The 27214-nt window shown below is 39.8% G+C and overlaps 1 protein-coding gene across 1 annotated transcript in view; it reads right to left on the minus strand.

The window, feature by feature from the left end:
• LOC108930435 (solute carrier family 12 member 5-like) overlaps nt 1-27214 on the minus strand; it is a 51258-nt gene continuing 24044 nt past the window's right edge. Inside the window, exons 2-26 of the mRNA XM_018745673.2 lie at nt 23189-23283; nt 21670-21801; nt 19205-19351; nt 18012-18066; nt 17004-17134; nt 15302-15549; nt 14953-15164; nt 14627-14794; nt 13684-13782; nt 13486-13543; nt 13125-13299; nt 11333-11451; nt 10606-10704; nt 10253-10372; nt 9934-10038; nt 8413-8581; nt 8100-8295; nt 7816-7985; nt 7513-7644; nt 6494-6601; nt 4161-4283; nt 3824-4005; nt 3618-3632; nt 3028-3161; nt 1-2537 (exon numbers count right to left, since the gene is read on the minus strand). Of these exons, the coding sequence (XP_018601189.1) occupies nt 2446-2537; nt 3028-3161; nt 3618-3632; nt 3824-4005; nt 4161-4283; nt 6494-6601; nt 7513-7644; nt 7816-7985; nt 8100-8295; nt 8413-8581; nt 9934-10038; nt 10253-10372; nt 10606-10704; nt 11333-11451; nt 13125-13299; nt 13486-13543; nt 13684-13782; nt 14627-14794; nt 14953-15164; nt 15302-15549; nt 17004-17134; nt 18012-18066; nt 19205-19351; nt 21670-21801; nt 23189-23283 (3284 nt within the window). The 3' untranslated portion in view covers nt 1-2445. The remainder of the gene's footprint in view (nt 2538-3027; nt 3162-3617; nt 3633-3823; nt 4006-4160; nt 4284-6493; nt 6602-7512; nt 7645-7815; nt 7986-8099; nt 8296-8412; nt 8582-9933; nt 10039-10252; nt 10373-10605; nt 10705-11332; nt 11452-13124; nt 13300-13485; nt 13544-13683; nt 13783-14626; nt 14795-14952; nt 15165-15301; nt 15550-17003; nt 17135-18011; nt 18067-19204; nt 19352-21669; nt 21802-23188; nt 23284-27214) is intronic.

The following is a 27214-nucleotide window of genomic DNA, read 5'->3' on the forward strand; positions in this document are numbered from 1 at the left end:
ATGCTTTCTGTGTCTGTAAATGATGACATTGATTTGTTTGATGTGTCAGCATTTGACTTGCTTTCAGTCCTTGAATGATTCAGTCAGACATGGTAAAACACTCCCTTTTTTGTCTTCTGCAAAGAGAACTTCAATACGACACTTAAAAACTGAAGGGGAGTTTAAAAATGTAAAAATAATAACTAGCTCCTTTACGATTACAACCCGCACACAGCGGAAATCCCGTAGTCAAAGTAATGATGAATTCCGCAGCAAATCAAACCTTAGATGTAGTTAACTGGGTGGCCACGCTGATATGTATTTTCATTTGTAGAGTCGACCCTCTGCTTTAAACTTTTGTTTAATAAATATAGCAGCATTTAAACTTTATACAGTATAGGTATTGAAAATGTCTTTTAGACAATTCCTCTATAATTGTTCTATTCCCCTAAAAAGCAAAAACTTGACTAAATTTAAAATTATTAATTTGTATACTGTCTCCTATAGTGTCTCTGCGAGAGGCAACCAAATAAGAGTGTCTGCTTGAGTGCCGTAGCAAAGGTGCAGCTATGCGTCAACATCCCCTTGCAGATATCCCTATAGATATGAAATTTGCTTACTGTATATAAAATATCTTTATATAAAAATAAATGCACATTAGTCCGTATACACCTATTGCACATGTCCTTCACAAATACATTATATATATGAAAATATTTCCTGTTAATTCGATACTTCCTGGTCTGAATGAATTGGTTACGAATTCAATTACGTTTCAAAGTTAGGCATTTATGGTAACTGCAGCAAACTTGTCACAGCTGAATCTGCTAATTGTGCCGTGTTGAAAAGAAATTATATTCTAAGAAGATACTCTTGACTGTTCTGTAAAACTGCCACAGATGATCAGGGTGGGTGAGATCAATGTGCCCTACAGATCAATGTCATAATCTCCCATTATTGACCTAGTTTCCACTCGTTCATTTTCGAGTATTACATTGACTTCAGACTCCTGGCCCTTCACTAAAAATGTTGGTATCAAAAATATATTTTCTTTTCTTATGGCACTGCACACATCTTTGTATTTGGCAAAGTGTAAGTGTAAAATACATTTGCTGTATTGGTAGAAATAGTGAAACTCCAAAGTGACACTAAATAGGGTCCATTTCAAAATTAATTCATAACCTGTTAATAACACTGTTTTGCGTAAAATTCTTAACTTCAAAGTATAGAACTTCTGACAATATCTTGTCAGTGTACTGTATATATCTGTTATCATTGTACGTGTAAAAACAAATAATTTTGCTCTAGTGTTGACTTTCTCCAGAGAAACTTTGCAAACAAGTCATTGTCATAGCTGATGGAAAGTAATGTTTTAGGCGACCAAATTGGTGGGTCACTGGCTTCAACATAGTTCTAGGATTTTAAGGTTTGGTCAGAAATCCCGAAACCGTGTTTTCAGTCAGAAGGGCAGCCAGCTTGATGTGTTTTGTGTGATATGATGTAAGTGCAATGCTTTGCCAACTGGTGTTACTTGGTTGTAAATACGCTATTGTGATGTTGAGAAGAATGCTGCATACTACACTATTTACAGTGATCACCACTACGGTCAGTTTGGGACAAGGGAGGATGTGATTGAAAAATGCCATGAGCACAGTCCCTCTTTGTTCTCGCAGGAACACTAGAGCTTGCTGGCTGCTAAACTGTCCCCCTCCTCTGCCTGCCCCCACGTCTGTGCAGCACTTCCTATGGCTGGAGCTTTGAGGAATACACAGCTATACAGTAGATTGAGATGGCTGCACGTGGCTCATCACACTAACTAAAATGCTTTTAAAATCACAGCAAGAACTTCATCAGCCAGACACAACAGTAGCTTGTTTGCTTTGCACTTGCATGAGGCTGGCATAATCCAGCTGTTTCTTGTCGCCTACAGGTTGGCCAAACCACGCATCGCTTGTCCCCTTCAAGATGTTCCTTTCCATTTAATTGGCTGCCATCTTCTTCATTGACTGACTGTCATCCTGTTTTTCAAGCACCACAGCTTGTGACTCTTGGGTCCTGGAGGCCATGGTCCTCTTCATCCTTCACATAACAACGATAGCCTAATGCCACCCCAAACATCCCTCCCATATTCTTCAAGGCAGTTTAGCATAACTAAGCTCCCTTCCTGTATTCTTGGAGCTTTACCGTTTCCTCCCGATTGTAAACACTTCAAGAATCAGCCTGATCATACACATCAAGTAAATTCAAACACAGATGAAGATGAAGACTTGAGAAGTGTGATGTTTGGAAGATCATCTACGAGTAACAGAGTGTGAGAGGGATAAATATTTAGTGCAAAATCATTTAATGTGTGTGTGATAGGGTGGGGGATAGAGGACTATTGCTATAGTCTGGGTAGTATCCTTTGAAATTCAGGTGTAGTCTGTAAGGAGGCAAGGGTGGTTGGGGACTGCTGAACCTTGCTACTCAGGAGTAAATGGTGATGACTTCTTGTCCACCACCACGAACAAGGAGGACCCGATTGAGACCTTCTGTCAGGACCTCAAGGAACTCCATGTCTTGTAGAGATTTCTAGTTAAGGGTCTCATAGATTAGCTTCACAAATCAATCAAATGTGCATATTGAGTTGCCATTAGGCTTCTGCTCTTACTAACATACAAAAAACACGAACCATGGGAGAGAAAATGAGAGATTTTTACCATTTTCAGAATATTTTGTTGATCGGTAGCAATGGGGTTAGATGTGGATCTTTGAATACTGTACGGTTTTAAGAAAGGTGCAATTGGAACCTCCCCCCTTAACTGTAACTTTAACAACTATGTTCCCGCCACTTCAGAACCATTCGCAATTAATGAGTAAATCGGCTCTTATGCAAACCCTATTCTGATTTATAGAACTAAAAATGGCATCCTTACCAGCTGAACCCTTTGGGTGACCCTCTAGTGTTGAAGTTCTTGCTCAAGCTCCATTCAAGTGGTGGAACTATGATCCTGACATGTTCCTACAGAGTTCCAACCACTTGAACTATGTTGATCAGCAAAAGGATACAGTTTTCTTCACCGGTGCGGTTTCTGGGAGGCCCAGGCATGTTGAGCAGAACCAGCTTGGCTTCTTTGGACTTCTTAACAATGACTTCATTCAGCTTCAGTGCAGTGTGCATGCGTCTCACATTAGACTGGTTCCTGAAGAGGCAGAAGTAAGTGGGTTACAGGAAATGCAAGACACATTAAAGATTATAAAGGAATATATCTAATGTTCAACATGTTTAATGTCATTGAATCATTCTGAATAACAAACATCTAATAACTGCTGTTAGTAACAATCATCTGATTTTAAACAGATTATAGCCTTGGAGTAGGTAGATAGGGTAGCATTAGTGATTCAAGTATTTACGGGGAAAATGAACGAGGAAACTCATTAGTACATAGTATAATAAGTGATGAAGGCATCTTGAAGTTATTACAAAGTTCCATGCAGCTAATAACTGATTTCACCCCATTAAAAGGGTCTACATCAGTGGCTTGTCTGCAGGTAATTGCCCTGTGTTAGACCCTTTCACATGAGATTTTTATAAGCCTAAAATAAACCATGATGTAATTAATAATATAATGAACAATAAGAGCAGTAACATTACTTACAGGTTCTCCCATTCGCTGAAGCGTGGCAAAGAAAACAAAATCAGTAATTAAAAAACAGTTTTTTTTTTTTCATTTTTTGTGAAGGTGATACTTATGTTCCTCTAGAAATAGATTCATGTCATAAATGTTATGAATTGTGACTCGCTGAGGAACAGAGAAACTACGTGTGAACAGAGGAGCTGCCATCACTGAAGCAGAAGACTTACGGCTTCATGTTGAACATGTCCTTGATGCTCCCTGGAGTGATAGTACCTGGGGGCTTGTCCTTGACCCCATCGCATTTATCTGTCCATGTCATGTGCGCCTTCTCTCTAGGGGTTTCCGCACCTCCTGCAGGAGACACTGGACTGGCTGGGGAGGGTATGACATTCTTGCCAAGAAGATGCACCTGTTTTGGAAGGACACGTGACAAGCGGAGAGGATAATAGAAAACAGATGACAGGAGTTATCATCTAAAGATCACTGTCCCCTGAGGCAAGTGGCACATGGCCTCAGAAGGAGAGGAGAGTACAAGAAATAATATGGACGTTAAGTGACGCTCACCTCCTCTTCAGATCTTTCAGAACTGACCCCTGGCTTCTCCTCATTCAAGCTTGGCTGAGCAGCCGCGCTGGCTGGGTTCTTACGCCGGATAGAACCCCGGGACACATCAGTGATACTCTGGATCTGTGAGAAGACAATGTTTTGCAGAGGCAGAATGCTTCTCACAAAAAAAAATATGTACATACTTCAATTTACTTACAACAGATTATCTATTTTGCAAATCCGGTGACCTTTGTTAAAAGGTAATGTACTGTCGCCATTGAGAAAGGTCACTCAGCTCTTAGATTTTTAGTAGCACCAGAGCTGAGCAGAGTAGCCAAACACAGTACTCAAAGAAATTTACTGTTATTTTAAGGAAATAGCTAAACAAGCAGAAGTACTCATCCAAACATGTACTGGAGTATGAGTAAAAAAGTATCAGATCACAAAACTGCTTAGATGCTCAAGTTACTTCGACGGAAATTAAGCTTTTTTAAATGTTATGAACCACTAGCTACATGTTAACTATATTATGCCACATATTTACAACATGGAAATAGCTGCAATAACTGATAAATAAATTAGATAGTGTAAATTAGACTAATCAGATAAACATAGAAAAGACCACAGTCTGCTGGGTATTATCAACCATGACTTAGTGCACCGTCTGTGCAAGCTGATTTAAGATTTTAGATTTGTATGCTAAGCTGCTTACAATGATTTACTCATTAGTACAGCATGATAACTTCGCTGAAGTTAGTGTGTGTGTGTGTGTGTGTGTGTGTACTAAGGATACTACAACGAGCAGGGATTCAAAGTTGCAACGACAGCTCTAACTACAACACTATCTGCTGCCCCAAGTGAAGCTATATCACCCATCTGAAATACCTAACACTTCATCTAAAGTGATTTACAACTGTTTATTAACCTAAACAGCAGGGTATGCATACCGCAGCAGTTCTGGAAAAATTCCTTTCAAAGGAATTAGAACAGTCACATTCTAGCAACTTAATTCACTCAAGTTCATAGAATGTGACTAATACACACTACTACTCTAATAGTGGGGGGCACTGTGATGTGGTAGGCTCGGCCGGGTCCCGCTCTCTGGTGGGTCTGGGGCTCGAGTCCTGCTTGGGGTGCCTTGTGATGGACTGGCGTCCTGTCCTGGGTGTGTCTCCTCCCCCTCCAGCCTTTTGCCCTGTGTTACCAGGTTAGGCTCCGCGACCCTGCTTGGGACGAGCATCTTCAGGCTATGTTTGTGTGTACTCTAATACTTATACTCTGACTAATAATCACTCTGTACTGAATAATGCTCACTACTAAGTTATCAGTTATCTAGCTTCACAATGATTAATTTAGGACTTCAGAATTAGACAGTAACCAGGGCCATCGCTGGAGAGGTCAATGGCGCTGATGATGCTAGGGGCACACATAAGGTGAATTATTTAATTATACTGCAGTGATTTCCTTTAAGGGGGACCCCCCCCCGGTCCTCAAATTCACCACTGGTCTCTTGTCCTAGGTAAAGTAAAATGCTTCAGACCAATAATATTTAATGTGTATTTAAGTAAAATTTTCATAAAAAACTTTAGTTTTTAAACAGGTAATGTTAAGAGCGTTAATGCAAAGCAAATGTTAGTTTATGCAAGTAAATTACAGTAATAAAATATGAGTGATGCATGCAATAACTCATTTAAAACATTTAAATACATGTACATTAATGAAATAGGACCTTGTGGAATATCTAGTTATAAATCGACACCTAAACTCACTTCTCACGACACAGAAAAAACATATTGTTACCGTATTACTTAACGTATTAAATTAAACATGTTGATAACGTATTAAACATATTTAAACATATTTTTCCTGAGTTCAGTTCTTCGAACGAATGAACTACTGTCAGTCAAAGCGGGATGGAACCCAGCATTGATCTCTGATCGCTCACTATTGATCTGTGATTGGTTTCACTGCGAGTGAACATAGCCAGTGATATCAACGAGAGAAATCAGCGGACAATGAAGACATTTTTAATATTTCACCATGAACGTGATTGTGACTGACAGCTGACTGCTGGTGAAATTCACAGGCAATGTCATGTAAGAAAAAGAGGGTCACAGAAATATAATAGAGTAAAAGCACATTTTCTTTTTACAAAAGTACAAGATTAAAAGTAAAAAGTATTGGATAATTTCTCCAAGAATTCACTTAAGTACAAGTAACTAAGTGAAAGTGAAACATTTCCCACCTCTGAGTAGCAGCTTTTGTTTCTAAATGGTCTTTTTTTTTTTTTTTGCATAGGACTCTCAGTTCATTTTAAATAAAAATATAAATGAACATTATTTGAAACTTACTTCTCTCTCACGCTCAGTCTTGGTTAGATGCATCTGTTTGAGGATTTGTGACCGTTGCTCCATCATAAGGGTCTTCTCGTAAGTGTAGGCTGATATATCACTCTCTTGCTAATTAAAGAGAAGAGAATATTTAATATAAAAAGCACATAAGGCAGGGACCACTGACATCAAATTCTTCAATTCTTCAAATTTTTAGCGAGGGCAAGCGCAGGTAAGGAATACGTATCTAATGTTTGACCAGTTTAACGTTACCCTGTATTAAATTTAACACTTTTCAGTCAAATGACTCACAACACCCCTATTTCATAATACACAAATGAAAAAAAGGGTATTCTGTGCGAAGCAAATATTTGTGCAAGCTCATAAAAATTTTAAATGTCCTTGCTATCTTCAATTGTTGTATAAATGATTACAAAATTATTAAAAACACATGAAATAATTTAAAGAGATCATTCCAGTTATCCTGCAGTTAAAATTGTACAATGATAACGTAACATGGATACACTTATGAATATGCGCTGGATTAATGATGCATTTTCATCTTGCACAATGCTGCTTGAAAGTATGTGAACCTCTTTATCCCTTGGTTTTACCACATAGTGGTTATTCAATGACAGCAGTGTTTCTCATGTAACATAACAGGTGTATAAAGACCAATTCCATATGTTGCTTTAGAGGAAATCATGTGTGTTGTAAAAACACACAAGTAGTGCAGGTGTAAAAATAAGTGAACCCCAAGTTTTATTGGTTAAACCAAGTAGGTAAGTAGGGGTGTAAATCATAGTCATTCAGATTTTTTAATTTTAATATTTTATACAAGAATATTGACCATCCCTATAGGGTTCAGATACTTTCAAGCAGCACTATATATTGGTTTATACTATATTTGTCTGAGTTCTTTGTCATAAAGCAGTAATTAGAAAGTTCGTCTTTGGATGTGTTTCTCTCTGGAGAAGTGAACGCCGTACTTGACTGCTTCAAGGTTTGCGCTGAACTCAGAAAGAGCCATTAGCACTCACCATCTCCACCACCTCAACTGCAGCATCGATTCGAAGGTGATAAAGGAAAGTGGTTAGATCTTTCTTCATCTGAATGCTGTTGTCATCCATTTGGGCCACAGTGAAAATGCGCATTTTGCACTTCCTCCAAACCTGTGAACGGACAGAACTGGTGCCACTCAGAATCCGCCCCCTCGCAAACGCATTCGGTACACCTCGTTCGAAGTGTCCACTGCTGGCACAATAATCAACAGCTGACTGAAAAAGAGGCTGATTCCAAAAGAAAAAATGAGGTGCATAGCAACACTGCTGGGGTGTTGTTACCTTGTGCTGGCGTAGGAGGAAGGGCAGAAGCATTAGCATTCCTCCATCATGCACGATCCACCAGACGTCAATATGTCCCTCAGTGAAGCGTTCTCCATTGGATGGATAAGCGGAAATATTCTTGGCAACCAGAAGAGCCAGATGGGCAGTAGTCGTTTCCCTCACCAGCTCTGTACACATGTATGTATCTTCATTATAGGCTCTCTTAAGACTGCAAATGCTTCTAACCTCGGGATCAATTGGAAACCCGACATACTGATCGAATTCTTGGATGCAAAACTCACCAATGAAATTCCTCCAGGTCTGATGGTTTTCTGACTGCTTCCAGTTTGGTGGCCAGCTCACAAGCACAGTATTATGCCGCAGGCCACCCAGACCAGTGGCTTGGATGAGGTGGGATGTGGCGTCTCGGATGTTGGAGGAGACGACTACCTTGCAGAAACCCTTCACTTTCTCTGTTTCCATCAACTTCCGCAAAGACTGAAGGGAAAGAAACAATTAGTGATAGACACTTAAGTCTATTCATCACGATTTATCATGAATAGAACAGGGTCTTGCTGTAGATGGTCCATTATGCTTGGTGTATTGAGCGCTGACCTGTTCTGCACGTTGTGCCTGGTCATAGTTATCAAGGAACGTGCCCTCCAGGGCAGTGCCTACAATAGTTAGGCCCTTTCCGGCCTTCATCTGGTTTGTTAGGGAGAATAGACGTGGTTGCTCCACATTCTGCTCTCCATCAACACTAACCAGCACAAACAGCTGTGGCCTGGAGTACAGAGACAGAGTGTGGGTCAGTCTGGTAGAGTGTATTTGCAATGTTTTCACTTACAGGAATTAGGAATCTACAAAGTAGTTGGCAGCAGATATATCACATATTTATACCAGGGCTGGCGCTAGTGTTTTTGATGCCCCCGAGCAAGAATTAATCCTTCACCCTTCAGGCTTACATAGACTTGGATATAGGTACAGTACTGTGCAAAAGTCTTAGGCACTTAGATGCTTCACAAAAATATTTGTTTTAGACAGTTCTTTAATTTCTTCTGCATTAGTGTCAATGGGAAAGAGCATATTTTAGATTTCCAAGCATTCCTTTTGCAAAAAGTTGCAGTATTACAGTCGTGGCGAACCGGAGCCTAACCCAGCAACACAGGGTAAAAAGCTGGAGGGGGAGAGGACACACCCAGGATGGGATGCCAGTCCATCGCAAAGCACCCCAAGCAGGACTTGAACCCTAGACCTGCCAGAGAGTGGGACTAGGCCAAGCCTGCTGTGACCCCGCTCGGGACTAGCGGTTGTTGACAATGGATGATTACTAAGCTTTGTAGGAAGTTTATTAATTAAGAGGATCATTTTTGGAAACATTCTCACTTTACAGCTTTTTTCCCCAACCAAGAGGCTAAAACTTTTGCACAGTACTATACATACTGATAATAAATAAGGGAAAAAATGAATTTATCCATAAAATGTTGTGTAATTATTGATAACACATGGTCGTTATAAATGCACAGAACACAGCTTTATATTATAATGAGTAAATTCAGCAAAAATTAAACATTTATTTGCTAATGGAACAAATAGGTACGCAACATTTGCTGTGCAGCTTGGGACAGTTCAGAAAACACTACCTACGAAGTCGCAACATTTCAAAGATGCCGGAAAGCCATACAATGTTTCTACAATACGTAAGATGCAGATTATTCAGTTTTCTAACAAAACATTTAATAACTGTTCATCATTAAGCAAGTTTTCAAAATATTTTTTCCAAGATTACAATATGTTTTTTACAGCAAGTTGAGCATAGTTTCCAAAATTTTTGTCCTCAGATTTCAGCACCCCAAGGTGATTGCCTAGATCCGCCTAATTATGGAACTGCCACTGATTTCAAGTGCTATTTCGAGTATATCTTTGACTGTGATGCAAAGATATGGCAAGGAAGGGGGGTTAAAAGCAGATTCCTGACTAAAAATTAACCAGGTTTTATCTCCAGGTGAAATAAATGGAGAAAAGTACAACGCACTTCACACTTTCCAAATGGTGGATTGTTTTTGCTAAACAAACAAACAATGTGAATGAAATGTCTGGTGATTGTGGTGTCTGCAATAAGGTTAAGAACCCTACCTCCAGTTCTTGATGTGTGGAGGACCCTCTTCCAATCGCATGAGGGCGAAGCGAGCAGCACTCAAAGACAAGCCACGAATCCCATCTCCCCACTCTTTCTCTGCCCTGTGAAGATCCCAGTCACCATTAACTTCATCGCTAACATCATTCTATGAAAGAATTACTAATGCAGTGCTTCTTAGCCAAAGGAGAAGAACTACACACTAGTCCGTGACTTTCTATGTTAAACAGTGAAAGTCATGGCTCAAGTGCTGGATGGATGGCTACAGCCAATCAGGCGTCTTGTTGACTTCTTTGACTAGGCTTGCGATTCACTCACCCACAAAACTCAATATACTTGTAGATGCAGCCAGCAATCCCCATGGCGACAATGGCATAATACCAGGAGCAGATAAACATGAGTGAGAGACACAAGCTCATACCCAAGAATGACAGAGCCCTGCAGGTGAAAGAGGAACAAGGGTCACTCGCCTTTTATTCATAGCTAAACCATCTCTTCTTCTATTCAATTTTTTACTGTCATTTTGTCCGCCTTTGGCCTTCCGTGACACAGTTCGGCTTTAAACGTCTATACTTGATTCAGCGGTAAGAAAAGTTACACTTGAATATTTTTTTAAATGATTGTGGACTTTTTTACATTCGTATCACAGTCTTTTGATTTGTGACGCTCACCAGTGGTAGAACTTGAACCGAGGCCTCCAGTTGGGAGTGCGCAGCAAGGTTTGCACTGCACATGCGAGGTTCACAAACATGTAGCACATCAAGAAGAACCTGCAGGAAAACAATTAAAAAGAACCAGCCACACTTTAGAAGCACACCTCCAAAAACCTTCATGCTGAATCTTGAACCTCATCATCTGTCAAATGCTTTCATAATCACTCTTAGCTGTGACTGAGTCACAGTAACACGGTATATTTAGCACAGAGATTGAGATATAATTCTGTTAAACCTGCTAAATAGTTTTTACAAAGCTAAACAAATACTGCTCCTGCAGTTTTTCAAAAAAAACGTGGTAAAGCCTCAGTGAACAGATTATAAACATACTGTTTTGTAATCATTTTACTTGAGAAACTATTAAAATCAATCATAGTCGGCATTGTGTTAAACTTAAAAACCCCACAGTAAGCAATACAAGTGCCCATCTTGTGAAGACATCTGAAAAACTTAATTTCATTTTTGATCTGATTACTTACATCCCGATCAGCAAAAAAAAGACTAAAAAAACAATTCTCCTTAACTATACCGTCACTGAGTTAATTTAACACTTGACAAAGAGATGACCAGACAATTTCTTATTGCAAAGGACACATTTAAAAAAAAAATTAAATTTAAAAAATTTTTGGGTCTGGTTATCATACTCATGAAAGGTCATGATATGAGGTTTTTTGGAAGGACTTACATAGAGAGGATGGGAGCTACAGAGTCCAGAGAAGCAATGATGATACCAATTTCACAGATGCAGGCAGTGAGGAGCAACGCCCAGGTCGGTTCCCCGTTTGCTTTTCCATGACCGAAGACCTAGAGAAAGGGAAGCTATATGGTCTTGTAAACATAAACACTTTCGTCAAAATAAACATAGTTCACCATCACTGTGAGCATAGTGAAAACTAATACTCATATGGAGCAATACACAAATAGACCTGCAAGCCCAGTGTCACAGTACCTTAAAACACATACCCACACAACCACAAATATGATCATATATTAGACAGACAGCAGATATTACTTCTTTCCTTTAAATAAGAAGGTTCCATAAATTGAAAATCTGGTAATTGCTTCTGAAAATATATACCTTAGTCTTGTTATTCAGTATAATCCATTTTTGTACAGTTATTTGGTCATCTTACTTCCCAATGGGCTGTAATAATAATAATAATAATAATAGTAATAACAATTTTTTATTTTATTTAAAAAATATTTTTTATCCCTACGTCATAATACAAAGCATGCAGACACTATAACAAACAAAACAAACTACCACACATATTTTGTAATTCCTACCTCCTGTCACCTTGACAATATCAGCCAATTGTTTAATTGATTATGGTAGATCTAACTTAAAATTAAAATAGCAGATTCAATACTAACGTTTAGAAACAAACTCCTTGGACACTTAAATATTAGCTCAGTTATTTTGACCAACAAGTTTTATGACATAAATTTCCTTTGTTAGATAAAATCTTGCAATCAAATGATCATCTAGTGACAAACATTAGACAATGATTCTCGTCCCTGCAGCTTAAGAGAATGATCTTGTGATCTTATAATGAACATCCATGAGAAAAATTACAAAAAATCTCTCCTAAAACATTGCAAAGGCAGAGAACAATAAAATGAAAAGAAAAAAATAGAACATTAAAAGACAAATGAGAAATCATTTAGCACGTTTAATGTGGTGAAAGGGAGAAAGTATTGCCTCATTGCAAGTACTGGTTTAGCTGTTTCTACTACATTGTATTTATATTTATATTTATTGTTATTGTTATTGTGATATTTATATTTGTATTTATTTTTATTTTTCTAGAAGACTTTTTTTTTAAAACAATATACAACCTGAAGTAAAGTGATAAATAAAGATAAATTAAAAAATAAAGACAAGAAACTTTAATTCCTGTATCAAACTTTCAAAGCAAAATTACGTAAAGTGCTACTGTACACGCTCCTGAGCCTGAAGGTCACACAGTCACTCTAGAAATTATTCAGCAACCTACACAATTCATGATACCAGCGTTAAGACTCGATAGTAAGTAACAGAATTAAATAATTTTAGTAACAAATTTTACAAACTATTCTGGTGTCATGATCATTCTGGTTAAAAATGCCTTTCATTTTATATTTTAATTAATTTTACGAGATATACACTGGACTTTTCCCCAGAGAATGATTTTATAGAGCAAACTAAGTCCATTAGATGAGAGATGGATGTACTATATAATTTAAAGTTTTAAAATCATGAGGCCTCATGTTATGGGTATGGACAGTGACATACTAAGAAAAAATATGTTGATATGTTTTCTAGTGCATGTAATATTAGGATGTGTTAAAAAGTTAAAATTTCATGTTTCACACTCACGTACAGCAAAGTCCAATTAGGTCTATAGACTATCAATAATAATGTAGAAGCAAAACTGTGTGTAATGTAGAGACAGCATCATCAGGATGGTACAAGCCCAGATGAAGCACATGCTTACCCTAAGGAATGGAATAATGCCATCACGAGAGATGGCCTGCAGAAGGCGAGGTGCTCCTGTCAAACTTTGCAACCCTGCCCCACAGGTAGAGAAGAAGGAGCCAATCACGATCACCCATGGTGAGGGCCAAGCCAGGGTGCCGATCACCAAATTGCCATTAACCGCTTCACCAAACCTGCATTCAAAAATAAGTAAAAGGTCCCTATCAGAAGAGTCCTGAACTAACACTCCCCCATTAACATTCTCTCCATCCCACATTTTAATGCTATATTTAGGTCCGTTTTATTTGAAGTGTATCCTACTGTATTGTTTGGTTATTCAATGACATCTAATTGGAGAAAATTGAACACACAAGTCTTACTTGTCCCTTAGTACCACTCCCTCGATGCATGCCCCAAACAGGACCACGCTGGACATATCTAGGATGTGCAGTGAAGGTACACAGATAGAAAACAGCTGGCAGACATGACAAGATGAGTAAAGTCAGTAAGGTTTAAAAAGAATGCTAGTTATGGTTATATGGCATGAAAGCCCCTGTTTTGCTATGCTTGAAGGATACACACTAGTGAGGTGGTGGTAATGGCCAGGATGGTGCCTATTGGGATAGATTTCTGGGCATCCTGTAGGTCTCCTGAGCGGTTGGAACCAGCCATGATACCTGGAAAACCAAGGAAATAAATGGGACATGTAATCAGTTTTATCAGTGCCGAACAGTCTCCTTGCATTGAATTACGAGAACAGGTGGTGCCTGACTTGCGATGAGGTTACGTTCCACGAAACCCATCGTAAGTTGAAAATGCATTTAATACACCTAACCTACTGAACGTCATAGCCTAGAATACGTGCGATGGCCATTACGGGCTTGCAGCCTTCAGTTATCTTGAGCTTCTCCTCAAGAGTTATTTCCCTCCTCTTCGTCTTCCCACCAGTAGCAAGAGACACAGATGGGGGTTTTATGATATTGTGGATGCACAAAACACAGCTAACTGAGAGATGCAGATCGCTGCTGCCCAGCATCGTGAGAGAGTATCGCACCGCATATTGTTTGCTGAGGAAAAAATCAATTTTGAAAAAAATCTCAATTCAAAATTTGAAGTATGGTTTGTACTGAATGTCTATCACCAGCTCACCATCGTAAAGTCAAAAAATCCTAAGTTGAACCATCGTAAGTTGAGGAGCATCTGTGTACGGACACCGCTGTTGTGTATACAGAACGTGTGATTATTTTCAGCATCCTCTCTCCCATCCCAAGAAAAGAGTGGTATAGGTCATTACAAAGTTACACTATAAACCCAATACAGAGAGAACACAATAGTTTGCTCTTCATTGGTGAGGGAGATCCACATTGTCTGCACATGCGAGAAAGACAAAGTTAGTCATTCGTTTTTCAATTAGTTCTTTTATTTTTTTTTGCTGTGATTTTGTGCATGTTGGAGAGACCTTGTGCGTGTTGCTTTATTTGACTTCACCCTTGGGAACAGAAAATGAGCTGTAACACTGACCCGTGACTGAGGGAAAGTAGATTCCAACCAGTAAAGTGAAGAAGGTGGTGATGTCCGACAGGACGTAGCTGTTAGTGTTGGTGAAGGGGTCATCTTGCAATGCCACTGAAGGCAGACCTCGCTTTTCAATGATCATACCTTTCTCCATGTAGTTACCAAACAAATTTTCTGCATGAATAAAAGAGGAATCAAAGCTCCTGAATGAAAATCTTTACGTTCAATACAGTTTTTCCAATATGCCATAAAAGAGAACATATGTCATAATCAGAGAAGATAATAATTGTTTTAGTGTACGTGACTGTATATATGTGCACGTGGGCTCCTACCTGCAAGGATACCGCTGGTTATCCCAGGAATGCCCTGGATCTCAGTCACATTATTGTTCATAAAATACTCATCACAGGTAGCATTGAGAAGCTCTGAGTCACAGAAGATCCTCCACAACTTAGTGGTGAAGGTGCCGTTCTCCTTTTCGACAGTTTTAGCACACACATCAAAACCCTTTCTGACCAGAGTTCGATTCCCCAGGATGCAGATTCTACCAGAAGGACAAGAGTGGTAAAATTCTTCATTTCCAGCACACGACACAAGGTAAAAACTGCTGTACTCATGTGTAAACCCAATGTTTTCCCTTGATTCTGCTAGTATGAAAAAACCCAGATGAAGGTTACTTACGGGAAGTCGGGGGGCTGTATAGCAGTTTGGATGACCCCGGCATAGACGGCAAGGATCGAAAGAATGACACAGGCTAAGAAGACGAGAGCGAGTTTGTTGACGTATTTGACACCCACGAACACCACGATGGACATGAGAGTCAAGACGCAGGTTCCGTAGATGCGCATGTTATTTAGCAACGCAGCCTCTGCTTCAGGTCCCTCGAGACCTTCCAGTTTAAAAATGGCTGCTTGAGGCACTATGTAAATCTAAATAATGAAAGGAAAAAAGAAAGAAAGAAAAATCACAGTCCAAGTACATATTATGGTAAATCAAAATATTTCTGAACGGCAGTATTCTGATTACCCATTGAACTCACACTAAAAATATAGCCAGTGTTATTCTAGGCTTGTCGAGGATTGTTTGATCCTAGTTTCTTCCTTGTTTTGATACTTCTTCTAACATTTTGAAATGTAAATGTGAACGTGCCAAATAAACAAATATTAAAATAAGGACAACTGAAGAAGTAAAATCTTTACAGTCACACCGATCCTACAGAACCCAATGTACTGAGGCATATATGCAATATGTAGTAATTTGTGTAAGAAATAAAATATGTTAAAAGGGTCGTGTAGGATAAACAACTGAAGGACAGAAACTGGCGTCTCGTTTGATGGAAGCCTGAACCGCTGTGATATTGCTGTAATTTCTCCACATTATCTCATCCCATTTGAGTTAAGGTCATTAGTGGAGTGGAGGAAGCTTTATGAGATTCAGATGATCCTCCTCATGAGTAACATAGTGGGCCACAAGCCCACAGTTCGAGTGAATAAGGAGGTCAAGTCTACTCCAGGAAAATACACTTACGTTGAAGCTGTCACATTCTCACATCTGGAAACGTCTTTTCCATTTGATGACAACCACCTTTAAATTGGTTTAAAATATAAATTTAAAATAAACTGAGTTCTGTTCTTTTTATACAGGTGTTATGTAAAGTGTTTGGTATTCTAGCACTACTGACAGCATACAGCGCCACTACAGAGAAATACACCTCTATTAACTCTGTAATGGGTACTCAAAATGTCTATCAAATGCAAATTCCAAACATTTTTCAATAATAATATGTCTATTGCATTGTGAATTACAGTAAGCTTGATGCATGTATGAAAATGGGTAATCCCGTATCAGTTTTAAAAATTTCGATTTCTGTGTTAATAAATGGAAGAGCACCAGTTAGTATCAGAATAATTACTGTGTCCTCATTTCTAGACATTAGGGTGTTCACAACAGTTGTTTTTTCCCTGAGAACAAAATAAGTGATTTTGAAATTCTGAAGGCATAATTACTTTTCCCAGTTAAGTAGAATAGCAACGAATGAGAGTTTTTGCTCGATACAGGAAAATCAAAGGGTTATATAGAGTAAATTTACATTTACTGAGTATTTAGTGGGAACATATATAGACATAAGGTACATATTAATGTTAATGTAGAGTATCTCATGTATATAAACATGTACCAACTTCATAAAGAAAGAAGAAGGCTTGAAAAAAATCTTGAAAAAAAATGGGACAGTGAGATAATGTAGGATTCTTGCTTCAGATGTGGGAAATAGGGGAGGCTGGACAATTTGGGCACAGAATTTAAAGCAGGCAGAGTAGTAAGAGGGAATACAGAAACAGAAAGAGTAACAGATACGTGTATAGATATTCTTGGGCTTCCTCACCAGCAAGATCTCAATACAGCCCAGGATGTACATGGCCCCAGCAAATGTGGTGCCCAGGTAGAAGCAAATGCCGACAGCGCCTCCAAACTCAGGCCCCAGTGAACGTGAGATCATGTAGTAAGAGCCACCAGCTGGGGTCCACAGAGGGAGAAAACAAAATTGCATCATTCTTAAGTGTTATTGCTGACCAGGTATATCCCTTCACGGTGACAGTCCATCTCCATCCATCCATCCATCCATCCATCCATCCATCTTCTTAACCGCTTGTCCTTCTAGGGTCACGGTGGCCATAAGGAGAACAGAGAAGCCCAGATGCCCCAGTCGCCCACAGCTTCCTCCAGCTCAACCCGGGGGATCCCCAGCTACTCCCGGGCCAACTGGGAGATGTAATCTCTCCAGTGGGTCCTGGACCGACCTCGGGGCCTTGTCCAGGTTGGCCATGCCTTGTATACCTCCAAAGAGAGGCGCCCAGGGGACATCCTTACCAGATGCTCAAACTACCTCAACTGGCTCCTCTCAATGCGGAGGAATAGTGGTTCTACTCTGAGTTCCTTCTGGATGGCCAAACTCCTTACCTGGTGACAGGCTATCCTTCCTTAAATTGATTCTTTCAGCATGATAATGTGCGATGTCACAAAGGATGAATCATCACAAGGTGGTTCCAAGAAACTGAAAGTGAGTTCATTCTACTATGATGGCTTGCATATTCCTCCAGATTTCAACCCAATCAAACACCTTTGAGGGGGAATGACAGGTGTGACTGAAAAAAGTACATGAATGTTCTGATGCTCTCAAGTCAGCATGGACCAAATTCTATAAGGAGTGTCTCTGCAACCCCTCTGAACCCATGCCTTGGTGAATTCAGGCTGTTCTTGAGACAAAAGGGGTATGTACTTTCTATTTGGTAGATTTACCTAAAAAAGTGGCCACTGAATGTATATGTACAGTAAAAAAGTATAACATGCATGCATCTGGACACATACATGTACACCTGCATAGTTCACTCACCTGGCACAACACCATTTGTGGCAATAGCACTCATGGAGATCGCGGTCAACATGGTCTAAAGGAAGAGAAGAAAGTCTTTGATAAGGAGTGAAGTTAATAATTCATTTTTGTATGAACAGCTGTCAGGAGAACAGAGTGTGGCGTCTCAGTTCTAAAAATGTTTTAGCACTAAGAGCGAAGGCGACAAAGCACAGCGCACTGATGGGTAGTTCTGCTCTCTTCTGAAAGCCTCAACGATGCCGCCAAGGCATCCCAAAGGCCTGAAGGATAACAGATGGGAGAACAGTAGATGGATGGTGTGGACACAGTAACAATGTAGATAATAGTGAGTTTTCATCTTCTCTTCTGTAATACAAATGAACTAAATGTTGGAACTTATTAATCTGGTTGTCGTAGTCTTCAGATAGATCTTGAGTTAAACAGTTATGATACTAGTACTCAGTGCCTCTCTAATCAAGCATTAATGAATCAAAAAAAAAAGCTGGACAGGAATTAAGGCATAATTGTTTTACATTTATTTATTTAGCAGACACTTTCTCCAAAGTGACTTCCAATGAACTCTATGTAGTGTTATCAGCCCACACACTTTATTCCCCAAGGTTACTTACACTGGGTCACTCATCCATACATCAGTGGAACACACTTGCTCTGTCACTCACACACTATGGGTGAACCAGAACAGCATTTCTTTGGAGTGTGGGAGGAAACCAGAGCAGCCAGAGGAAACCCATGCAGACACAGGAAGAACACGCAAACTCCCTTACAGAGTGAGCAGGGATCAAACCCACGTCCTCTCGTGCCACGTAGGCACTATAAGACAGCAGTGGTACTCACTGTGCCACCAGCTCCCCTGACCATATCATTTTAGTATTCCCTGGTAATGGGAAAATACAGCATAGAAAGCAGAGGATGTGACTGTGATTTAGTACTAAGAACAATAGTCCAACACCCGACGTCACAGGTGGAAGAATGAGGTCTTTTCATGACACAGCGCTCTATGCTGTATTTTCACAAGAGCAATAATACAGAGGAATATAGCAAACATCTTTCCAGAGTCAGTGAAAAAATTAAACAAAAATGAGAAAGAGACTGATTTGGACTTGACAACATGGGACTAGCTTCCATACTAAGGAAATCAGTAGGAGCAACACTTATACAAGGGCAGTTGCATGTACAACGGGGGGTGAACTCACTGTAGAGCAGCACATAAAAACGATGGTGAAGACACCCAGCACTCCACCGATGCCCACCAACCAGGTCATCCGCAGAAACAGGATCACCCCAAAAATGTTCTGTAGGCAGGGAAGATAAACCCCCATCAAGGTGCCCATCTGAGGAGCCTGTGGAAAACAGAGAAATACAACTAATGTTGAATATCTGCAATGCTTTCGGAAATTCTTTTCGGGAAATATGCAAAATGGTGAAGTTGTTTATATGTGGCAGCAAGCCACTGGTGCACGCATCACAACGGTGTCACATAGTAGCCAGTCTTAGAACTTATTGACTGCATACAAAAATGAATTCTCTGTGAGGACCAACCATTAAAAAAGAACTTGCTATACTAAAATTCCACTGTCGATACACATACAAAATTGACTATAACTGTGGTTTAATATGAAATCTTCATAACAGATACTTTATTTATGCATTTATTTTGTAACAGTTTTGAAGGAGCACAAATCCATCACAGCCAATTGGTTCATACTTTATCTAAACCGGTAAATTGTGGGTTTAGCTTTCAGTTCAGTTCAGTTTGTCAAAAACAAATTTGCTTTTAATTAACATATTGTGGAGTTCTATAAAGTAGAGACAAATATTGAAGATGAGCTGGAAAATGACTCTAGAGATGAATGGAGAGTGACTGACTGGAGGTGGTGACAACTGACAGGTTGAAGAGGAGCACTGCTCTCACAGTTTGACCTAATATTGTTACTAAATGAATACAGTGAAATTACAGTAAAAAATACCGCTGCTCTTTATGTTTCTCTTAATTTGTACCTTATTGCGTAATGTCACGTTAGGTATGAGGCTGCAGTTCACAGACAATCCCTAAGCGTATTTCCCAGAATATGTCCTTATGTCCAAACCAGTGTAACATCTCCCCAGCAATAAATCATTTGTCTTAAATGATGTGATGCAACGTCATTAATACGTAATAATAGCGGCCTGAGTCCCCCATGAACAGTCACACCGCATGATGGCAACTAAAATGCTGAGACAAGATATCATGTGGCCGTTTGGGAAGAGCATCAACACTTACCAGGCGAGAAGGGAGTTCTGCTGGGTAATCTGCTGCCACATGTCTGCGGCAGCGACACATCGTGTAGCAGCTCTCACTGGCAGGTGCTCTTTCGTACAAGTTCATTTATTTTTCAATAAATAAATAAATAAATAAATAAATGGAAGTAGTGGCGTTCACACATTGTTTATACAGTGGCGTAATATTTTGTTCAGTCATGTTGTATTTATTTGTAACAAAGGTGCCCTAATAAGTTGCAGAGTGTGAAAAATCGATAGAATATATAACGAAATAATATCGCGTTTTATATTTCAACTTTTATGGCTTGCTATAGGGAACAAGCGGTGTTGTATCATGATGTACATTTTTTCATTTACTTTTCTCCAAAGTAGCTTATGATGTTAAGCTTCTTACAATGATTTACCGATTTATGCAGCGGGGTAATTTTTACTGGAGCAATTTAGGGCAATCACTTTGAACAAGGGTATTATAAGAGGAAGCAGAAATCAAGGGTGGGTTCTTCAGGCCCAAAAGCAGCAGCTCTAACCAGTACACTAATCACTGCAATCTTACCCAAGTGGGGCAAAATTGCATTCATCCATTTACAAGTGTCTGATGGTTTCTCAACACCACTGAGCTAACAGAAAAGAGGAAGAAGTATAGGTGAAAACCCAGTTGCAGAGGCCTGATTTACAGTACAATAAAGCTGACAGCAGGAAAGAAGCTTATTTGAACTTCACGCATTGCTGCACTCACGAAATGTGACAGCCCTAATGTGTTTCTGCTCAGCTCCAATGAATTATTAAATGCCGCCATACAGACAGGCGGGAAAGGGCAACGAATGTGATTGTCACCCATGACCTGGCTTAACAAATCCTGCAGTGGTCAGAGATAAAATAGGTCTGTGTAGGACATACCCCACTGCATCTCTTTACTGTGAACCAAATGTTACATGAATGATGTGGATATGGATTAACAATAAAATGACAGCGCCATTGAATTTTCACATCAAATATTGTTTCTGTCAAAATGAATATAATTTTATGATGGCAGGTAGTACTGTATTGTGGTTGGGAACCAGAACTGAAAACCTTTTGCTTAATTCCCATTTTGGTGTTGAGGCCCATATAATATAGCACTAAGGGTATTGTACGGTAGGGGTGTGGTGGTGCAGTGGGTTTGGCCGGTGCCCGGTGTGTGGGGGGGCTGGCGCTTGAGTCCTGCTTGGGGTGTCTTGCAATGGACTGGCGTCCCGTCCAGGGTGTTTCCTGTGTTTCCGGGATAGGCTCTGGCTCACCGCGACCCCGCCCTAGACCAGTGGTTGTTCACACTGGTTGGTTGTGTAGTTCAGGTGTTCAGGTCTGGACACCGTAGCACCAACAGGGCTTTTGCAGCAATCAGTACTAAGGATGATGGCACCTTTATAGGTTTCTTGCGTTGCTCCTCATTATTTTCTGCCTCTTCGTGCTCCTTGCTTCCCTGGGGGAGGTTGGAGTAGTTGGCCAAGCTACTGAGTAGAGAAGACACCATGGGGCTGGTGTCCATCTCGTCCTGAAAAATCACACATTCTGAAATTAATCACAATCAGATTTATTTGGCCAAGTATGAACACACATACAAGGCATTTTAGTTCGGTTCCCAATGGCTCATATTGTAGAGTAGACAAAACAGATATGAACAATCTGCTGACTGTTCAAAGGGCTACGCCTTCCAGCATGCTACTACCTGTCTAACAGAAATGTCCACCCATCTCCGTGTATCCAAACAATCACTTTCCGAAAATTCGTCCATGAGGCCAAAGTCCAGATACCGATGAAGCCATTCCCATTTTTTCCACCCAAAAATTATTTTTTTACCATTTAAAAAACCCAAATAATAAACCATTAATAAATAAAAAAAAACATTCTTCTCCTCAATCTAGTCTTATCAAACATCATAACGTGTTATTCTCGGTGAGGTTTGATGTGACTCTATTGGTTGTGTTTTTGATTTTTAATGACGGTTTTGCATTTATTCGATGCTTTTCTACAACATTAGTTGCAAAAATTTATCCATTTATACAGCTGGGACTTTTTTTCTGTAGCAATTCATGGTAAGTACCTTGCTCTAGGTTGGATTTGTAGCTTACTTGTCAGCCGTTTAAGGAATGTATGCGTGTAATAGACAAAATTTAATTGGAATGTTAAACTGAAACACTACAGAGCATGGTTTATCAGCATCTGAAGAGAGGATGATGATGTTCAGTGTTTGAAAATATCTAGGAAAATGGTTTACATCACTGTGTGTGCAAGAGCTTACAGTTATCGCTTTCTTTTACCATGCTCAAAATGTTTAAAAACAAATAAATTTTCACTTTTACACTGAAATTATTTAAATATTATTTACATTGCTGTTTTTTATTTAGCTGACAGATTTATGAAGGTGACATATTGTTTTTTTTATAGACTAAGTGACATTCATTACCTGTTTTTTCTATTTGTACAGCATGGTATTTTCCTCAAGAAATTTGTAGTTAAGCAAATTGCTTAAGGGCTTTACAGAAAAGGTAATGTTTCGCACTGGCAAACAGCCTAACCAGAATGCTACTTGCTAATAAATCTCTGTTTTTCGCTCCTTGATTTTTGCTAATACTTCAAAAAAAAAAGAAAAAATTTGGGCCCACTACTAAAAAACTGAAAACAAATAAAGCAGCAAAATGAAACAAAGATGTGCGTGAAAGACCATAAAGTAATGTTTCGTGTGGACATGAACTAGATGGTATCTGCTCCCAGCACCTTCAGCCTGTGCCTTGAGATGTGTCTTCCTCTGCTGGGACTAGTTATTGACCATTTGTTTCATGTGGATGGAGATCTTACACCCTAGATTTTGTGCACTTATATAGGAAGAGTCTGGAATACTGGATATGGAGTCCTTATACCGTGGGGAGAAGGTATCACACCTCAAAGAGGGCCATGTTCTTGCCGTCATACTGCTGGCCCTTTTCTGCATCACTGCTGCCGATGAATGGGCTGCTTTCCTTGGGTGTGGCATCACCTGCAAGGTACCAGGAGAGAGTTTCATCTTTAGATGTTGACCAACGCTCATTACTTGTTGCCCATTAAGCCCTAAGCGAGTGCTTCTGTAGCAGCTATAGCCATGTTCTTGCACGATGATCGAATCTTCTGCTGTTATGTAATGTAATACGTAAAACGTTATGTTGATTCAAAATAACATTTTGATTGGTTGTTTATTTCATTTGCATAAATGTGGGTCTTGGGTTTGTCATCTGCCCACAGCTGTTTACTAAAGTATGGGTGAAAATGTTTAATCTGTGTAGGATTAATATAGATGACAGTGGTTTGACAGTTAAAAGTAAAAAAAAAACCATCAGTGTACTAATAACAACAATTTCACATGCTTGATTATTCAGAATTCTGAGAAAAGCTGCTGGCAAACTGCTACAGGCCTTACAGTGGACTTGTAATATGCAATAGTGATTGTCAAAACCCAGTGTAACATTATCACACAGATTACAAGTTATTATACAGCTGCCAGTTGACATTGACTGCTGATCTAGAATGGTACTGGGGCAATTCGAGTCATGGGTTCAACGAGAGGATTTCTCAAAAGACTCAAAACAGCCGCCCAACTACTCCACAATCTGCATCCCTGCTGTTTCTAGTGGCACTGGGCACAGTGGCGTCAGCTGTTTTTGAACTTTGTGGTTTCTGTGTGCAATTACACAGTGTTAAATGCCTGTTCAAGCACTGTTGCTCTGAATTAACATCCAAACACCCTGCAAGCCTGGCCTGAGGGGACCAGCCTCCCATTCTGTGTCTCCAGCTTTCCTGGAGATATAGTGCTGTCTATTTTTAGAGGGCCTCAAGCATAAGCATGGCCTTGTAGCAGTTCTCTGCCAACCACCCCACTGCACCCCCATCCAGGGAGAGCACTCAGGAAGAGCGAGAGGAATCTTTGCCATCCATGTCCTGCAGCATCTTGTTTAATAGTATGGTTTATTCTTCTGCATGACCTAGATAATCTGTTCCTTTCTTCTTACTATAATGCTAAACAAGGAGGGAAAACTGTGAGGAAAGGGAATACCGTAGTATAGAAATCATCTAAGAACATCTGCTTCCAACTGGAAAAATACAGCTTTAAGAACAAGACGCCCAATTCTTACATTCTGCAAACACAGCTCTAGGCCCCATCCGAATCTTTAAAAATACTGCTTAGATCAAGACAAAATTGCGCTATTGTCTCACTAAAACAAGTCTTTAACATAGATTTTTGCACAATGGACCCGTTTATAACAATTATTGTCACCCGACAGCATTATTCGTATGAACTGTTATTGATAAATATCCCAGGACCTACAAATGGATATACAATAAGTTGCGCACTCTCTCACTCACTCTCATTAACCACTTGTCCTGGTCTAGGTCAGACCAGGTATTCGGAACGTTCATTGTTAATATCTAGGTAATTATAATTCTGCAGATGAGTGAGTGGCAAATGTAAGGCAAAGTGTCCAATAAAGTATCTTTATTTCAACACGATGCCCAGTCCCTACTGATGCAAAGCAGCCCCACAACTCTAGTGATGGTGTTTCTTGAGGCATGGGCAGTGTTAGGTTTGAGTCACACAAAAGCCTTTTGAGTTTTGGGCTACGAAGCTCTATCTTGGTCTTATGTCACCGCGAGGTGTTGCTTTCTGGCACACTCGAAACATGCTCCAAGATGCTTCTTTTTAGAAATGGCTTCCGGTGTGTCGCCCTTCCATACTCTAACCTAACATTGCCCATGCCTCAAGAAGCACCACTCTTACATATGCATGGCCTTGTAGTACATGATACAGAACTACTTTTGAGGTTGATGCTTCAACTCGTAGTTTTACGAGGTGCACTTCTGATGGATCATGACAGTAACTTCTTAGGTTTTCTATTATTTATTGATGAATAACAATGGTGCTGGGGGCACTCGACATCATTTAGAATAAAACATCATCCTATAGGCTTAGCACTCAGCACGGTGACTACAAATTGGCTTTGCTACTGTCAAAGTCAGAATAAGCAGATTTGACTAAATAAAGCCGTTAAGTAATTATGATATGTAAATGTATGTTGCTTTGATGTCCTTTTTTTCTAAAATGCAGAGTTAACTGTCTATTCTCTCTCTCCCTGTTTTCATCAGCCTCCAACAACCCCCATGAAAATAGCTCTTTGAAGTAACATAAAGCATAATCTCACAAATGTAATTGTCCCTGCTCCATGCACCTCTGTTTCTGAACAGCAGTTCTGGAAAAACATGACAAATCTGGGTGTTGATGTCTGGTTCTGAGGTTTTCCATGGTTTACTTGAGTCAGAAGGGAAGTCAGAAAGTGCACAGTGCTAACATACTACAACAGCAGGTAATGCTGGAGCCTCATGGTGCCACAACTGTGCATTCCAACATAGGTTCCTATCAGGCTCAAGGTGTGCGGAGCTTGCGTGTTCTTCCCCTGTTCACAATCCGGAGAAATGTGCAGGAGAATGCAATAGCAAACCACTTTCATACTCAACCTTACCATGAAAACCATGTTTGGTTGCTGTGAACCAAATTTGACTGAACTTACCCTAACACATGACAAATCAGTGACTGTCACGTTAAACCGATTCACTAAAGACACAAAGACCATATATACCGCAGTACCGCAGCCCAGTTACCACAGACTTCCCCCATCTCCATTAGATGGTTGAAATGGCTAGAGTTGCTGTCGTCCTCCTATGTGTGTCTCTTTCCAACTGCTGCTCAGCTGACACTTTTATCCAAAGTGGTTACAAATTTGACTGTTAATACGGAGCATTTTTACTGGACTATTCCAGAGTAAAGACTTTCATCAAGGACACTACAGCGGTTATGAGGGTGATGAAGCTCGAACCTGAAACCTGCATGTTAGCTTGCCCCATGATTGGGATGGGAGATTTGCAACTGGCACTTGAACCCTCACAGATCTGTTTTTCTCCTTTTCTTTGCAGTCTGGAGTTTTTGTTTTCCTCTCCTCAACTGCCAGCTCTCTTACTGTGTCGTGCGCTGTACCTGCAATAACAGTAATATTGTAATACAATGGAACTGTAATACTGCGTGATACCTGTAGTGTGCTGAGTGCCTAGAGGGCTGTGAGTGGAAATGGGTCAATACCATTGTCTCCAAGGATGTTGTATTTACTGTTATGGAAATTTACTGTTATGTTGTATTTAGGTTATGGAAAAAAAAGAAGTTGCTGGCCTACAGCCCATACACTGGAGAAGATGTGACCTCATGGTTACCGCTCCTGTGTGGGCCTTGGTGTTACACTATGAGGGAGAACATAGAAACAAGATGACTAGCTATAACATAACCGATAGAAAAATGCAAAAAGAAAAAAATAAACAACTAACATTAGCAGATGTGCAAATATTGTGTTGTCTGGTTCAGTTTCATTAGAATGATGGTTGCTTTGACAGTGATCTGCCTCGATACCCTGATATGCAGTGTGAAAATCTCATGAGTTGGAAAATAGGTTAGATAGACTGAAAACCACAAAAAAGCCAATAATCCTTGTAACCTTTATAGGGCAACTAAATCCACTGAGTAACCAACAACAAATAGAGCAAACCTGTCGGTAGAGACAGAAAGCTCTTAATTGATCTGACGGCAGTACAGCAGCCAAGGGATTGAATTGGACGGCATTGGTAAATCTCATTTCATAACCTGACATTAGACAAGACAAATCCCAGAGGACCGTTATACTTACACGGATAACCTGTTCCTTGGTCATATATTATTGCACTGACTTACCTCATTCATAGCTAAATTATTCCTAATATGATGCGTAGTGTACCAAAACACAGCATTCTTTAAGCTTTTTTGACCATTAACTATCCTGCCATCAACATTACTTGAATGAATTACCCTACATGAAGGTAGAAGTGAAAGATTAAATAATAATAACAACAGCTATCCA

This window comes from Scleropages formosus, chromosome 1, assembly GCF_900964775.1.
Source record: "Scleropages formosus chromosome 1, fSclFor1.1, whole genome shotgun sequence".
NCBI classification, from domain to species: Eukaryota; Metazoa; Chordata; class Actinopteri; order Osteoglossiformes; family Osteoglossidae; genus Scleropages; species Scleropages formosus.